Source organism: Durio zibethinus, chromosome 8 (assembly GCF_047325235.1).
Source record: "Durio zibethinus cultivar Kanyao isolate XHJ-2024 chromosome 8, ASM4732523v1, whole genome shotgun sequence".
NCBI classification, from domain to species: domain Eukaryota; kingdom Viridiplantae; phylum Streptophyta; class Magnoliopsida; order Malvales; family Malvaceae; genus Durio; species Durio zibethinus.
In genome coordinates, this window is record NC_143169.1 from 24130029 (window position 1) to 24146385 (window position 16357).

General features: G+C 34.2%; 3 protein-coding genes across 4 annotated transcripts; 1 reads left to right on the forward strand and 2 right to left on the reverse strand.

Moving 5' to 3' along the window:
• Positions 1-85: 85 nt before the first annotated feature.
• Positions 86-3340, forward strand: LOC149517659 (uncharacterized). The gene is made up of 4 exons (XM_089764860.1): positions 86-937; positions 1920-2462; positions 2562-2601; positions 2692-3340. Exons 1-4 carry the CDS (start codon positions 880-882, stop codon positions 2930-2932), a joined length of 882 nt encoding a protein of 293 aa, XP_089620986.1. The 5' UTR covers positions 86-879; the 3' UTR covers positions 2933-3340.
• Positions 3341-3719: 379 nt separating this feature from the next.
• LOC111278605 (cold-regulated 413 inner membrane protein 2, chloroplastic-like) lies at positions 3720-5340 on the reverse strand. Its single transcript, XM_022865212.2, has 6 exons — positions 4934-5340; positions 4730-4843; positions 4556-4651; positions 4399-4463; positions 4150-4219; positions 3720-4039 (listed from the first exon to the last, which is right to left on the reverse strand). The coding sequence occupies exons 1-6, from the start codon at positions 5095-5097 to the stop codon at positions 3868-3870; spliced, it is 681 nt and encodes a 226-aa protein (XP_022720947.2). The 5' UTR covers positions 5098-5340; the 3' UTR covers positions 3720-3867.
• Positions 5341-6579: 1239 nt separating this feature from the next.
• Positions 6580-15334, reverse strand: LOC111278108 (uncharacterized). Of its 2 annotated transcripts, none has more exons than XM_089764859.1 (8): positions 15187-15334; positions 14142-14400; positions 13201-13340; positions 12961-13060; positions 11705-12220; positions 10730-11010; positions 6955-7002; positions 6580-6844 (listed from the first exon to the last, which is right to left on the reverse strand). In XM_089764859.1, exons 2-7 carry the CDS (start codon positions 14353-14355, stop codon positions 6994-6996), a joined length of 1260 nt encoding a protein of 419 aa, XP_089620985.1. In that variant the 5' UTR covers positions 14356-14400; positions 15187-15334; the 3' UTR covers positions 6580-6844; positions 6955-6993. The 2 variants fall into 2 exon arrangements, with proteins under 2 accessions (XP_089620985.1, XP_022720327.2); XM_022864592.2 differs by adding an exon at positions 10067-10211 and having other exon boundaries at positions 6580-7002.
• Between the last annotated feature and the right edge of the window lie 1023 nt (positions 15335-16357).

Sequence of the window (16357 nt, forward strand, 5' to 3'; positions counted from 1 at the left end):
TACCTTTTGTATAATTAAAAATAGATACATGGTAAATTTTTTAACTTTGCTTATAGAATTAAAAAATTCTATTGTCAATTTGTCAAAAACGAAATTATGGTATTCTGATTAGCCTAGTGAAAAACAAAGACAGTCTAATGATAGTAAATGAGTTAACCTTAGGCCGAAGAAAGGAGCTAAGCTTGTTTAAGGAGGTAGTTCTTCCCTTCACTTTCAGGCAAACTGTCTGTAATGAAAGATGAAGCTAGATCTTACTATCCATTCTATGATAGTAATTAAGGCAGGCAGCAAAATCACGGACGTTATTCTTTTACTAAATAAGTAATCATTATTATTTTTTTCTTTAGACAAATTGAATCAATACCCTTAAACAGAGAATTGCAACCTCATGTAGGGGTAGCAATTTTGTATCATTAGTACTTGCATCAATCTAACCTTTAACTTTTTGATTCAGTCCCATATACAGTATAAAAGAGAGGGAAAAAAATGCCACATCAGTGCCATTATCAATTAACAAATATATCATTGCAGAAACACCAGATTTAAATTCCCAACATATCACCCTTTTGCCTTTTATCATCCCTCTCCATTCATACACTTTTTCACTCTTTTTGCACCTTCCCTTGCTTGCTAATCCCAACAACCAATTGCCTCCTTTCTCAAGTTTCCTTATATTCTCCTTTCTCTGTTTCCATCACTCTTCAGTCCAAGGAAGCTTTGATTCTTCAAGTTTTATTTATACAACAAATGTAAGGATGATGAGAATAGACTCTTCTTTGTCCTTCTCTTTGTTTTATTATAAATACATATTAGCTTCTATAGTATTGTTCTTATTAAATAAGATTTTCAAGACCTACATTATACAAGCAGATTCAAGACATGGGTTCTAGACTCCAGTTTCTCACAATCTTTCTCTTCCATCTTTTCCTATGTTCAGGTGATTGATTGATATGCCTTGAAGATTTTTGTTTTCTTCTTGCATATATTTTCTTGTTCATATTTGTACATTTATGTGGGAAACTAGATTTTGTTAATCTTGTTAGGATTTTCCTCTTAACTGATAAGAAGTTATTCAACTTCATGTCATTGGTAGGTAATGGAATGGCAGTAAAGTAAATATTTTGTTATAATGTCTAAAACAATAATTTAATTCATTTCAATCTTGATATCAAGAGGAATTAATACTGGAAACAATTGTCATATGAATGAGTGACTGTTTCTAGAGAAAGTTTCTGTCAAAGCAATGAACAAAAGTAGAAATATATTGCAAACAAAACCAAGTGCAATCTTTGTGTAATCATGGAATGAATTCCTTAGCAATTCTGCCTCCATATCTGATTGAGTTCTCCGTTTGTTATTTGTGCAATTCATTTCACTAACGAGACAATTAAAAACTGAGGTTTTTTCCCTTTCTTTTTTTTTTTTAATCTTTTTTCACTTTTAACCTTTGCGACTCTAAAGTTACTGGTTTCAAACTTTATCTCAATTGCACATCAAAATATCTGAAGCTTTGCAATCCAACTGGTATTTTTCTTGTCTAGAAAGGGTTCTTGTATTCTTGGTTTCTCCTTCACAAGATTCTCTTTTGGAGTCCTGAAGGTGTTTGCTCTTCCTCCTTTTTTTTTGTTTAAAATTTTTTGATACTTGTGGTTGTTGAGATTGATCTCTGATCATTGAAACTAGAAGGGCAGTAATTTATCACCAGACCATGGTTGTTGGCCTTCCTTTGTTTTTTTTTTTCAACAGGTGCTCTCCTTGTCTCCCAATCTTGTTTTGCACTTTTAGCATGAGCTTTAAGATCTAACATCTGACAACTGTTTCAACCTTCAACTGTCTATCCATTTAAATAATGCAAATTCTTCCTATTTCTTCATGAAAAAGAAAAGAAAAAGAACTTAACTTGCTTTTAATCTCTTCAGGCTCAAGTGTTTCACAGAAACCTCCTCTGGAAGAAATCAATCAAAAGAGAAAACAAAACAACCAAGAATTCAGGATACTCCTTGCACCTTCAATATCCACTACAGTACTAGATAATATTCCCATTGTCAACCCCACAACTCCAGGCACGACAACTCCAAACCCAACATCCCCATCAACAGAGCCAATAACCAACCCTCCTACCCCGACTACCACTCCGACAATCCCAACCACGACTCCAACCACGACTCCAACTGTCCCAACCACGACTCCAACTGTCCCAACCACTACTCCTTCAACATCAGGAGGTACCTGGTGTATTGCAAAACAAGATGCGTCACCAACTGCTCTACAAGTAGCTCTAGACTATGCTTGCGGATATGGAGGTGCAGACTGCTCAGCAATTCAACCTGGTGGAAGTTGTTATGACCCCAGCACTCTTCAGGGCCATGCTTCTTATGCTTTCAACGATTACTACCAGAAGCACCCTGCTCCAACCAGCTGTGTTTTTGGAGGAACAGCTCAGTTTACTAATACTGACCCAAGTAAGATTTCGTAAGAAAAAGCAAAAATTAAGTTCTTTTTTAAAACTGTAGTACAATTCTAATTTTTCAACTAAAATTCGGCTCTCTATATTGGTCCAGGTAATGGAAACTGTCACTATGCAGCATCCTCGCCTACAAGGTAATATCTTACAACCACCTCTCATGCAATTTTCATTTTCAAGACAGAGAGAACAGAAGAGCTTATTTTTCTTTTAACATGTAAATGCAGTGTGACTCCACCGGCCAGCATAACACCACCAGCCACCATACCCCCACCCACTACCACGACCATGACTCCACCCTTTACCATGACCCCACCTACTTTTACGGGACCAGGTGGGGAGACAGTTTACGGTTCAGCAGAACCAACAGGACTCCCCAGCTCAGCCACCTCTGTGTCAATCAGATTTTGGCTGATCTTTGTCACAATAGGTCTTGTGTCGTCACTTGTCATTGCAAACAAACTCTAGGCAGATGGAAGCCACTTTAAGTTACGAGATTGCAATCCCTTTGCTTGCTTGCAGAGTTCAGAAACTCACAGCAAGCTTGAGAATCAAAAAATGAGATATTTATCTCAGAGGCCTTATTCTCTATTGTTATACTTCTTGATCTATGTAAACATAAAAGCTGAGTAAGAAGCCTGGGAAAAAAAATGAAGAAGAGCATATAATCTTTTAGGTTCTTGTACCCATAGATGAGCTATAATAGCTACTTTCTCAGAATTAATGTTAGCAAAATAAATTATTAGTGATACCCTCTGGCTCTAGGAATGCTTTTTTCAGTAATGGAAACCATCACAGGCTTAGCTAGTGCATTAATAGATTTATTAGCTAGCATAGCAGTATTTTTCTCAAATATATCCATACAAAATTTTATAATTTCATTTCAATGCCAATATGCATAATAAAATAGAAGTGCCATAGTGTAGATAGTCTTTAAGCCAGTAGAAACTCAGATTCAGAGATTGCCTACTGAGCTAGTTGCTATTACCAGTCATATGATTATACATTGATGTCTAGTTTACTTATATTGAAAAAGTGAAATGTTTTTATCAAAAGAGAAGTATCCAGGGACAGGAATCAGCTTTGGCAATGTCAATGGCATATATGATTAAGAATAGTGAAACAAAAAGAGCCATTAAAGTGTCAAGGACTATAATCATAATCTTTCCACTGCAAACAGAACTTGTATTATTTCAGGAGCACTTCCGATCTTCCTCTGACTATGACACTACAGAGTCAAGCAAAAAGGAACATATACATTCTATACTTTTCTTTTTATTTTCTCAGCATAAATTGTAATCATCATCATATTAACACAAGAACAAAGGTCTGCAAATTAATATTATTCTTACAGTACTCTCTCCTTCTACACGTGTTCAATAGCTTGAAAGAAATATTGTTCATTAAATACAAATCAGAAGCAGGCAGGAGACAGCAGTCATACAAACAATGGCTATGGTGGCAACAATTGAACCTTGGTCAAATGCCTTCTGCAAGCTGCCTGCACCTGAGAAATGCTGGAAAGCCAAATACGCTGCGATCACTAAGGATATGATAGCACCTTGTTGAGATCCCCTTCCAATGGAAAAAGAAAAATACAATAAAAATACATAAACCCCAACAAAAACAAGTATAAAAGAAAGAATAACAGCATCAGTTTGCCTAAAAGTAATACATTGACCAACCTTAGGTTCATTACTTGGTAAGGGGCCACTATCACCAAGAGTAGTGTTACCAATGGCAACTCAAGTTCACCTAGAAACAGAAAAGGATCACTTTCTCCTCCAAGTAATTAGCAAACAAAATAAACTGTCACAATTTCATGATTAGAAGAATACATGGTTCATGCTTCCTGAATAATTCTGAAAAATATATAAAATTATGTGCAAAATCAAATCCAGTCAATATATTTAGTAACATAAAATAAAATTTACCGGGAATGTAGAAGAACAGACGGACAAGCAGTGCCAAGAATGCTGACCAAAGACCATATTCAGCCCTGCAAATTTCAAGACCATCAATCACCAAGAAAATGTAAAATAAAGGAAAACAATCAATAGAATTACAAAGGGCAAGAACAGTTTTGCTTACTTCATCCATGAAATGATGCTTGATGGAGCTTGGATTGCGAACAATGGAACAAGAAATTGTTTTTGAATTACTGTTCCTTTTGCAAGCAATAAAACCCTGTTTGAAATCACTTCAAGAAATGATTTTTTTTTGCTTTTTTTCAAAATGAAAGCAAAAGGAAATGAGAAGACTTACACAGAAGAGGCGGTGGAGATCCACTGGAGATTGCGAGGTGAGAGAGGAGCAGCGTAGCAAACCGCACCCGATCCTCTACTCTTCTTCTTTATTTCCTTATGCTTTATCGAAAACCTACAATTGCCAAGCCCAAATTTAGTGAAAAGAAAAGAACTCAAAATTTCCTTCTTTTTCTGAATTTGATCGAATCCAGATTAAAATTACCTGAGAGGATTGAAATTGATCGAGCTAGAGGAGTGAGCGAGAGTGGAGAGCTTGATTGCAGCTTGAAACGGCGCGTTTCGAAGAGGAAAAAACGGTGCGTTTTTATGGAGAATGTAAAGAGATTGTGCTACTGCCGCCGGTGGAGATATCGACATTGTCACCATCTTTATTCTCAGTGAGAAGAAAACCGTATCTATGGCGAAGAAAAAAATATCTTTTGATTGTTCGACGGAAACTGATACTTGTCAATGTCAACACTTGAATTTTTGCCTACGTGGAGCGGTGCTTGTCGTTGAACCTTAACCGTTGCTTAATCATAAAAGTGCAGTTGGTTTAAGCGAATGACGTGCCGCCACGTGAAGGGTTCGCGGTTCTATGTTGAATCCGGACTGGACATTCCTTATCCGCAGCTCTTGGATCTTTAACCCCATCCAACTTTGAATTCCCCGAGGGCCAATCTTTCATTTATTTTTTTTTTCTCTTCCAAACATCACCATTTTAATTGAAGAAATTTTACTACACCAGCAATTTGGAGTGAGGAAAAAGTTGATATCAAAAATCGATTCGAAATTATGGTATTTAATTCGGTTTACATAAATTTTTTATTATATTTAAATTAAATTTAAATATTAAATGTATAGATATTAACTTTAAATCAAATTCAGAATCAAAAAATAAAAAATAAAAAATAAAAAAATATTAAATCAAATTAAATTATATATTTTTATTAATTTATATATTTTTTAAATTTTTATAAAATAAAATTAATTATTTTATATCTAAAATTTTTATTAAAATTATATATATAATTAAAAAATTAAATAAAAAAACTATTAAACTAAACTAATTCGATTGAAATTGTATTAAAATTCATTTTGAATTTAATCAAATTTTATAATTTTATGTATTTTTTAAAAAATCGAATTAAATATAATCGAATCTAAATTATTATCAGTTCTATCAACCTTCTTTCTAATATTGATGAATAATAAGAGGATTCATCTTTGAGATCTGATTGAGTTGCTTGTTTGCCTAGAATTTACTATTTTTAACTGTGGTTTCTTCACCCTCTTGTTAATATCATTCCATGGTGGTTCAGGACGAATTGTCCTGCGAATACTACGCATGCGTTTTAACCGTTTTGTGATGGTGATGCATCCGAAACTGTATTATCTGCAGCAGCATCCCCAAATTCCCAGCAACGATCTCTTCTCCAAGCCAATGATATCGTACCACAGCTAGATGCTGATGCCATGGTATCTCCGGTTACCATTAAAACTCAATATTTCTAGGTGTCGTGTTCTTTTATTCTTTTGCTGTCATCATATCTTCCATGGTTATTATAAAACCTGTAATTTGGTTAATTGATCTGTAACCTTTATAGGTCGCTTACCATTGCATGTTTCCTATAAATATTCTCATCATGTGTTAATCATCATCCAGGCTTGTTATTCCTGACTGATGCTGCTGCCACAGCTAGTGGGGCTCTCTTCTAGGTACTCAAGCCTGGATTTCGACATTTTCAAAGATTCAAGTTTAAACCTGATCAATTTGTTTGATAATGAGACCCAAAATGCAACTAAAATTAAACATACAAAGACAAACTCGATCAGAGCATTAATAAATATGAAGTGGTAGTGAAGAAATTACAAGAATTCAAATACCAAATGTAATTTGGTACAAAATAACTTAAAATATACATTTTCATAAAAAAAATTAGCAGTTGAGTGAAACGTTTCCACAGTTCAAAGCATACCAAATAACTGTGCTAACCTCTAAAAGCAGAACTAAGTCACCTCCTACCCTATACATAGACAGGGATTTTGGAGACAAAATAACATGAAAATATAAATTACAATTATCTTTATCATCTCAAAATTACATCCATCACTCAATTTGTTGTTATTGTCACTTCAGAAATTCAAAGGAAAAAAAAAAAACAAATGTCAGGATCATAGGTGGTCAGTCGCTATGTTAAGAAAGTTCAGAAGAAGAGTTTAGTAGTAATGAATTCTGCATACCTATTATTTTGCCATTAGCAGATAATCTAGTATTCTTCATTATAAGACCTGCAGGTAAGGCATTCAAAATTGTAAAACTGTAAAGATTATCGAAGGATTCAACAGATGTTATGACAAGTAGTGTAGCTAACTTTTTCTCCTGAATTCTCCAACTTTGCAGAAGGCAATATGATCTTCACCCCATAATCTGCTTATAACCACTAACCCAAGCTGAAGGAAACACCTAACCAGGAGGTAGCTCCCATTGAGAAAAATCTTGCGCCGTCGAACCCCAGATTATCTCATTGTTTCTGGCTTCGGGTCCATTCCTATCTTAAGTTTTTCTATCTAGATTCTTGCACACAACCTGGTGCAACCTGTCATTTATGGCACAGGTCTAAGTGTTGCATAAGCAGGTTGAGTAAATAACCTAATTGGATACCATATATCACTAATCCTCTCGTATCTCAAGTATCACAAAACCTAAATCTTCTCAGAAACAACATAGTTTACTCGAAGGCTCTAAGGCTATATTTCCATCTTACCTCAAATCTCTCAATCACTTCTTAAAGATGTCGCTAATTCCAATACGATGCACTTTACAGTGATAATACATGGAGATACTTTGGCAGTCTAGATGTTTTACATATATTATCACATGCACAAGCATGAAATCAATGCATTAGGATCATGTATTAAACAACATAAGTATCAGCAACGTATATGTATGAATCAGTTATGAATCACCTGCCTAATCAGAAAAGACTTCTATCTTTGCAATAATGACCCACTCTTCTACCATAAAATTCAGTGATCTAAAGCTCAGGTAACGTTTCTCTAAGTAGAGAGTTTGATATTGTCCTTTTTTACTATTAAAGGTAAAGTTCATGAAAAAAAAAAAAAAGAAATGCAAGAGAACTTCAATCAGGCCAGCCTTTTTGTGCCTATCGCCTTACAGAAATGTGCACCTAGATGCACCAGAAATGTGCCTGATCAAATGCTCCTCACTTGAAAGGGTTCGAGGGAGGGGTGTAATCGAGCTATGTCGAATTGATACAGTGAGAAACTCGAGCTTGACTTAAAACTCACTGCTCAAAACTCGGTTCGAGCTCAATCGAATTTTAATTTTCAAGCTCCAACTCAACTTGAAATAAAAATTAAGCTACTTGAGCTCACTTAATTAAGCTTGTTTAATAAAAAATGAACTCACTTCTCATACTCGATTTCAAGGATAAAATAATAATTTTTAAATTAAAATACTAAAATTTATTAAAATTTAAAAGCTCGATTAGGCTTATGAGCTACTTAAGCCGAGCATTAGGAAGCTCGAACTCGGCTCACTTACTAAGTTGAGCTACTCGAGCTAGAGCTCAACTTGACAATGAGCAAGTTGAATTTGAGTTTTATCTAATTTGAGCTCGAATAACTTACGAGCATTGATTTTTCATTTGCACCCTAGTTTGAGGAGCTTTTCTTGTGTGGCGCTAAGGTGCAGTGCCTAGGGGCACCTAAGCGCACACCTTGACAACAGTGACTTAGCGATAGGGGAGGCTTGGGATACTTGATCTACACCTAAGCCTATCTATGAGTTAGAGGAGAAAATCTTATAGAAGAAAAAGTTAAACTTGGAATTCACCATCTTCCTCGGAGTAAGGAAACATTATTACCAGCAAAGAAGATGCTTTATCACTGATTTCTCCTTTCCAACGGCAAGGAGTCACTACTACAATCGTCTTTCCATTACTTTATTTGAAGCATAGCAGTCTAGCAGTTTGAGTTCCTAACATCATCTTCTGATCCTGAAGGCATATAAATGCAGCCAAGCAGCTGACAAGTTTGATCAATAGAACTTGATGAAAGGTGACATACTATCCTCATTAACCCATCTGAAAAGACAACACTAAGAATACCTTGTGTCCGCTAAATGGAACAGTAAATACTTCTGACATGCACTAATGTACACAGAATGACTAATAAAAGCAAGTGATTTAACTTTTTGTTCAATGTTCAAGATGTCAGCTTCAAATCATACTTGATTTTCTCAGGTCTTGTGTTAACAACTGCTAGAGCTGCAGGCTTTAACTGTATCGAGCGCTTAAACTTTTATTTAGCAAAACCAGAGCCACAATCAAGCACTGTTAAATCACAGTAACCCTTTTACACCCAACTTCACCCCAATTGTTTGATATTCTGTTTGCATAGCATTTATTTCTTTATTCTTTCATCCCTATATTAGTTCCAACTAAAAGAACAACTAATTTCAGCTACATACCATTCTATAGAGTTTCCTTACTACAAAGCATCTATGCCTTAGGCTTCATATAAGTGGTTATAATAGTGAGAGCTTATCTTTGTTGGTAGTACCTTTCATTTCAAATAAATTCTATTATGATTGCCTCAAATGCCTATAGGCTCACAAGGTTTCTTGACATATTTAGATTTTTTCAGTCAACATAACCATTCTTCCACAATATGATATGGAACCTCCAGAAATAATTATCAAAAGTTCAAGCTAAATAATTATCCAAAGTTCAAGCTTTTATCTTACAGGATTTGAAAAATACTATATTTTTGAACAAAAATAATGTAGCGACGGCAGAATCAACTAATATTGGAAAAACAAATACGGGCTATTAAGAAGGATAAAAGTTCCTAGAAGCTTCCATTTAAGAATTTTAATTTCTTAATACAAGCATAGATGGAGTCTCCATAATTTTCATAAGAAAAGGCAGAAAAGAGCAAATAATATAACGAGATAATCAGCTAAACAGCAGAAAAAGAAGCAAACAGGAATCTGGAAAACTATATTTCACAAGTAATTCATACACAATGCCTTATATGATTGGAACTTCAACTGTACAATAAAATAAAGGGACATATTCTATATCTGTGATAAAAAAAAATAGATAGAGCACTCCACATGGGTTGTTAACTAAGAGGAGAAGAAACAAGCAACAAAAAGCTGACATGACAAGAAGACAAATGATAGCATATTTTGTGGTTAATTTTGAAGAGAAAAGAGAATTGAGTTTTTAGGTAGAGGCCAAATTTCACATAAAAGCAAATAGAAGGATGAGGAACTATATTGAAAGCCAGTCAGAAAAAAAAACACGGTGCGCTTATTCCTTGTTACCAAATTTCTTGGCAATGATAGGACGGACATCATCAGCATCAACCAGAGTCTGTAAGAAGGGAAGTAATGAAATTAGTGCACAATCGGATGTATCATCAAACCAACTCTTAATAGGGATACCATTATTCACTTGCAACCTGAAAACCTGAAATCAGCAAAGACAAAGCAATCAGAAGTATAAGCATGGGACAATTACTTATTCTTTTCCATTTTATTTCTTGCTTCTAGATATTTCACCATCGTAGCATTTAAGTTGATAGTAGACAATGCATTTTGATCCTACCACTAGACAAATAACCTATGTCCTTTTCTAGGTGATATTAAGTAGCAAGGCACAGCAAGTCCTCACAACGACCATTTACAGTTAAAATAGGTCAATTGGATAATCTGGTTGTAATTGTCTTTAGTGAAAATGATTCTCAAATGAACTTTATGCATCATTTCTAACTGCAAGAAGAAATACATTAAAATTAAAACTTAATGACAAAGAGATGCAGTCACTAAATCACCAGTTCACATCCACATAATGTTTGCCTCATTCAAAGGGGACATTAAATTTGGTAGATAAAACAATTAAATATCACAAGCAAATTAAGCTAAAAGCAATATATGTTTTCAGAAAAGGAAGGGTAAACTTTTTAGAGAAGTGGGCAGGTAAAATACCTGAGGAGAATTATCAATTATAGCAACTCTAGCTAGATCAACCCCTAAAACTGTCAAATCTTTAGTGTAACTTCCATCTGAAAAAATGCATGATTCACGATAAAACCGCCGAGATATAAGCTTTCTATCTGGATCCAATATGTCCAGTAGTTGTTCTGCATAAATGCTTTGGCTTGCAGTAAAGATGACAACTTCAAACATCTCTGCAACTTTCTTCAAAAATTTCTGGAGGTGAGGCCTCTGCTTTACATACACGTTGTGTTCTTTCATGTTGTAAAAGACTGTAAAGGTGAAGTCAGCATCATCACAATATTCTAGTGTAGAATGGACAAGAGTTTCTGCATGTATAAAAGCAATGGTGATCAAACATTTATAGTAATACTATTGTTAAATTTTTTGAAAACAACAAGTGAAATATAACAAAAAGAAGCAAAGCTCAAATAATCCCGCACAAATTATAAAACAGAAATCAGTTTCAAGGTCACAAATTTCAAAAGCCATCCCAAATGGTTCGCATATGTAAGATAATAAAAGCCATCCAACAATTTTAACAGTTTCGCATTCTATAACTTCTTAAACCCCTGAAAGCATTTAAAATTTTTCATGCAAAACTTCAACATTAACCTCACAAACAGAAGAAATACAGCATATGTGGTGATTATGACATAGACAACGTTTGCAAGAGAACAGTGTTTTACCCTACACAGTTTATAGGAATTGAGACAATAATTTCCCAAAAGGTTCCACCAGTTCTTTTATAATCAGTTCAAGTTAGACTAAAATCCAGGTTATAGGCCTAATGGCTTTACGTGAGAATCTAAATGGTCTGTTCCACACTCCATTTAAAAGATCACTAGAATTAGTTAGTCAATTGAAGAAATATTCAGGCGCAGTACTGGTGAATCAATGATGGATGAATTCCAAAGACAAAAAAAAACATACAATAGAACAACATACAAAACATGTACGTCTTACAATCCAAATCAAGCACAAGAGTTATGGCCTGCCTTCTCCAAGCCTCCTTTGGAACCATAGCAGGCCGAAAGCTTGATACAACATCAGATAGTTCTGGTAAATTTTTAATAAACGATTGCAGATCAAAGTCAGAGTTAACATCAGTTTCCTGTATGCAGGATCTCATCTGATCAATTGCTAGACATAAACCAGTATTGTCTTGAACCATCATGGCTTCCTCATGCAAATTAACATCATTTATATCATTGGCTTTGACAGTGTCCTCAAGGAAAGGTAATATCATGTATTGCTCAGCCGTATCAAACAACATACTTGGCTCAGAACACTTGAAATCAGGAAAGGAATTGGCCTCAGAGATATTATCATCAACAGCATTTCCACCGAAGGGTATGCTCATGATTATCATGTCAGATATAAAGAAATCGGATAAATTACAAGTTTGACTACCAAATGAGCTTTTGTTATCATCACTGTCATCAGCCCCTAATGCTGGCACTTCAGGGCCATCATTACTCCCTACCACAATTAAAAAAGAGATAACTGTATCAACAAACTATCTTAACAGAACCTTGCAACTTTCATTACACAAAAAAGTAACAACCTCTCCAATATTTCAATTGCACAAAAGTTCTTCATCCAACTAGTGAAAGATTAGCATTGGATACAGGTAAAAATACATAATTATAAACATAACCTAAACATCAAGGCGCCTGCCTAGGGGAAGAAAGATTATAGGTTCATACTTTATTCAAAGAATTTTCTTTTTTTCTTTTTCCTTACAGAATGTAATTTAAAAATCACAGAATTTTTTATCATTTAAAGTTTATGATAAATAAGCCACTCAGTCCTTAAAGGCCTTGGTTTTCTGAAGCAATGCCATCAGAGACTGAAATTCCATATTATCATAATTCTTCATGGTAGCATGAAACATCAAATGCCAAAAGTTCATAGAAGTACAGATTGCCCCAAAAACATGCAACAAGATCAATAAGAATCTTTCTACTATTAAGTTCTTTGTTTTTATGTAACAGGCTATTGCCCTGATAGCCATATCTTATTCTTAATTTTTTATAAATAAAATGGTCTCTATATGGATCATGCAAATTGCCAAGAGATTACTTATAAGTTAATCATTATGTTTAGGCAGGTATTTCAAAGAAATGCTAAAAAAATTGTCATTCTCTAAGCCACAAATGGGGAAGAGAAAACAAATTCATACAACATATAGCATTTAACTAGCTGAAACAAAGAATCACCTGCATCATTGTCAATATTTTGTTCACTGTGGATTTGAATTGGCTCCAAAAAAGGAGAGAATATTGTCTCTAAGTTTGACGCACAGATGTGGGAAGATTCCTGCAAATTAATAAACCATCGTTTATTAGCAAATACAAACTAAATTAGGGGCAAGTCGACTACCTGATATCTTCAAAAAGCAGAGTAAAAACACAATTAGCAACTAAAACATAAGGTCCTAAAAAATAACAAAAATTTACCATTCTCCCCACAGTTGCAGAATTAACAAAAACTGGAAGCTCTTTCTGAAGCTGAGAATCGTCTTTCTCCAAAATTGGTTGCTGAGCAATGGCTTCATAAGTTTCAAAAACTTGTGAGGCCACTTCTACATTTGATGAATCTACCAAGAACAGGCAGTAAGAACATGTAAAAGGCTACAAATATCAATGTAATTAATCTTCCTTTTTTTAACATTTTTAAGAAAAGAACCAGTTAAAGGCCCTACAAACAGAAAGCCTATCATACATGCAGACAAGTAAATAAATGAATGAGTGAATAACCAATACATTTTTATGCTTGAAAGCACAACATAGAGGCTGGACCAATGGGTCTAAGTGCAGGGAATACATGCAATGTAATACATACAAGAAATGAGATCGTAATTTCCCATTATCAGCTACTAATTTAGCCAATAAATTAATATTTTCTTCTCCAAATGGTTCAAATGGTTGATATATGTGCTTGTTCATTTGTTTGCCCTGCTACAGTCTGCAATAATTTAATGATCATGGTATCATTTCAAACAACTGCATTTTTTTAACATTCTAGAATGTGATAAGAGCCCGATGATTCTAACTTCAGCATTGCAATTTTTAGAACTACAGTTATACTCAATAAAATAAGTAGTATTTAAGTAAAAAAAAAAATGCAAGTAAAGCATCTTTTCTCGTGTAAAACAAATCACAGACCAGGCCCGGTAGTGTCAAGAGTCTTGTCCACACTTTAGTTGGCAAAAGCAATGTCTTGAAATTGCTAATTTTAATTCACTCAATTTACAGAGAACACACAATGTCAAGACTCAAGATATAAGCAAACAAAACAAGAATGTTGAAACCTTGATAAAAGGACACTCGAACAAGCATTTGCAATTGTAACAATTAACATTAGACAAATACCAGCCTTGTTCAATGTAGTTGCTTACCATCATAAGAATTTTGAATACATTTACTGGATTCATCTCCTTGCTGAGAAACCCTGACATGGCGGCACGGTCTTTTGCAAATCATGCTAGACTTCTGACACACGTGGAGACCTTTTTTTCTCTTAATGAACCCGTGCTTGAATTGGTCTTCATTCTTAGAGATGGCATTTGATCTGAAACTGTTATACATACCACAATCTCGATTCTGGAACATCAGTGGGGAAAAAACCCCTCTAAACAATCAAATCAGTAGCAGAAGCTGTGTCACATGAATAGTCAAGTTAAGAAGCAAAGATATTCTAACAGATTGGCATAGAGAACTAACAGTACAAAGATACTGACATATAAAAGAAAGAATTTTCAAGCAACATAAGCTGTGAGCAGTTAGACAAGTATAGCAAAAGCAAAACCAAAGAAAAAAAAATGAGAATTAAAAGTCAAAAGTCTATGACCCTTTTTATAAAATTACTAAAGAATGCTAAGATAATCAATTCAGAATATCACTAAACACCACAAATCTGAAACCTAGATCTTGATTTCTGTTAGATAAATATAGGGGTCTACTGTAGTCTGCCTTGAAAGACAATTATTCATAGAAAGAAAATTTTTAGGAGAGAAAGAGAAAGGTACAAAAACTTTTCATGAAGAGACAAGGAAATAAGAACCCATATCAAAGAAAAACAAATTCTTCAAGTAAAACCACCAAAATTAAAGTCAACCCAAGTCTTTTAACCCCATAAAACACAATAATATCTCATCAACATACCTTAATTACACAGAAAAACACCAAAGAACGCAAAGAAAAACCCAAAAAACCATAACCCTTTTTTGCATATAACCAATAACAAAAAAAAAAAGGGCTCAACTGACAGTTACACAGTTCTAACTATCATTTAAACAATCATGAATTAAAAACCCACAAAAACCCAGAACTAAAGATCAAAGAAACAGTACAAGAAAACAACAAAATCAGCTAAAAGAAACTTTACCGAGAAAGAATAAAGCTAGAAAAAGTGAAAATTCTAGAGCATGAAAATAGAAGTACCTGTGGCTGTTTAGAAGCCAAAAAATATGAAGACTTTCTTTTCTTTCTTTCTCTCTCTTGTGCTAAAGGAAGACTAATGTTTTTGTTTCTCACTCTTTAACTTCCACGAACGGTCAAGACAAAGGTTGAACTTGAAGGGGCAAATGTCGGCTTCCATTGGATGATTCGGACGGCTGTGATCAAATCTTTAAGAGGAGTTTGGACCTGTGGCATTTGCCACGTAGGAGTGGACCAGCTCAGTCTGACGCGTTGACACTTGCAATTTCGTAGAAAGAGAGGAAATTATTGGGACGAAATTGCGGAGGGAATGGAGTTTGATGTTTTTCCTAGTTGCGGGTTAACGCGTGCTTTCCACGGCATTTTTGCTGCTGTTATTACTAGTTTTTCTTTTAAGTAAATATATTTTTAAATAAAAACAAAGATATAGCCAAAAATTCATTTCTACCTATCCATATATTTTTATTATCACCTTCCAATATTCATCATTAAATATATACGGTACATATTAAAAATGTGAAGAGAGTGGTTTCATTTGATAATTTTTTTTTGTAAAAAGTAAAAAGGAAAAAATAAAAATGAATAAAAATAAAAATACCAAACTTAGAAAAATGATTTTGATCTCTTTAATTTTGAAAAAAAAAATGAAAAATGGCTTTGATTGGGAGAGGCAAAGTTTGTTGAATTGACTTGCTATAATTAGAAACTTTAGAGTATAAAAGCATTGACCTTGGAGACGTCAACGTTGTCACTTGTCAGTGTTGAACTATTGATGATTCCTCAAACTTTGTATGAACTTAAACACAAGTTTTAATGTAATAGTTACATGTCAAAATCACTAATTAAGCAACATGCAATGTGATTACGATAATGTTATTGGTTTTATCCACAGTAATTGAGAATTTCATTTCCACACTCATTGGAATCCATTATTCACACATGAAATTTCAGATTACATAGACTGTCCAATTACATTAAAAAAACAAAGCTACTGAAGAAAAGGGGCTGCGTTGGCAATTGAGCAAACAAAAATTCATGGCTTATATTTAACAAACACAAGGTCCAAGAGAATGGACCAAACCACTTGTGTCTTATCCTATCTTTTCATATTTAATTGTCAAAACATGTTGTTATTTGATATCTTATGCTTTTCACAGAGTCGACAAGCAGTGCT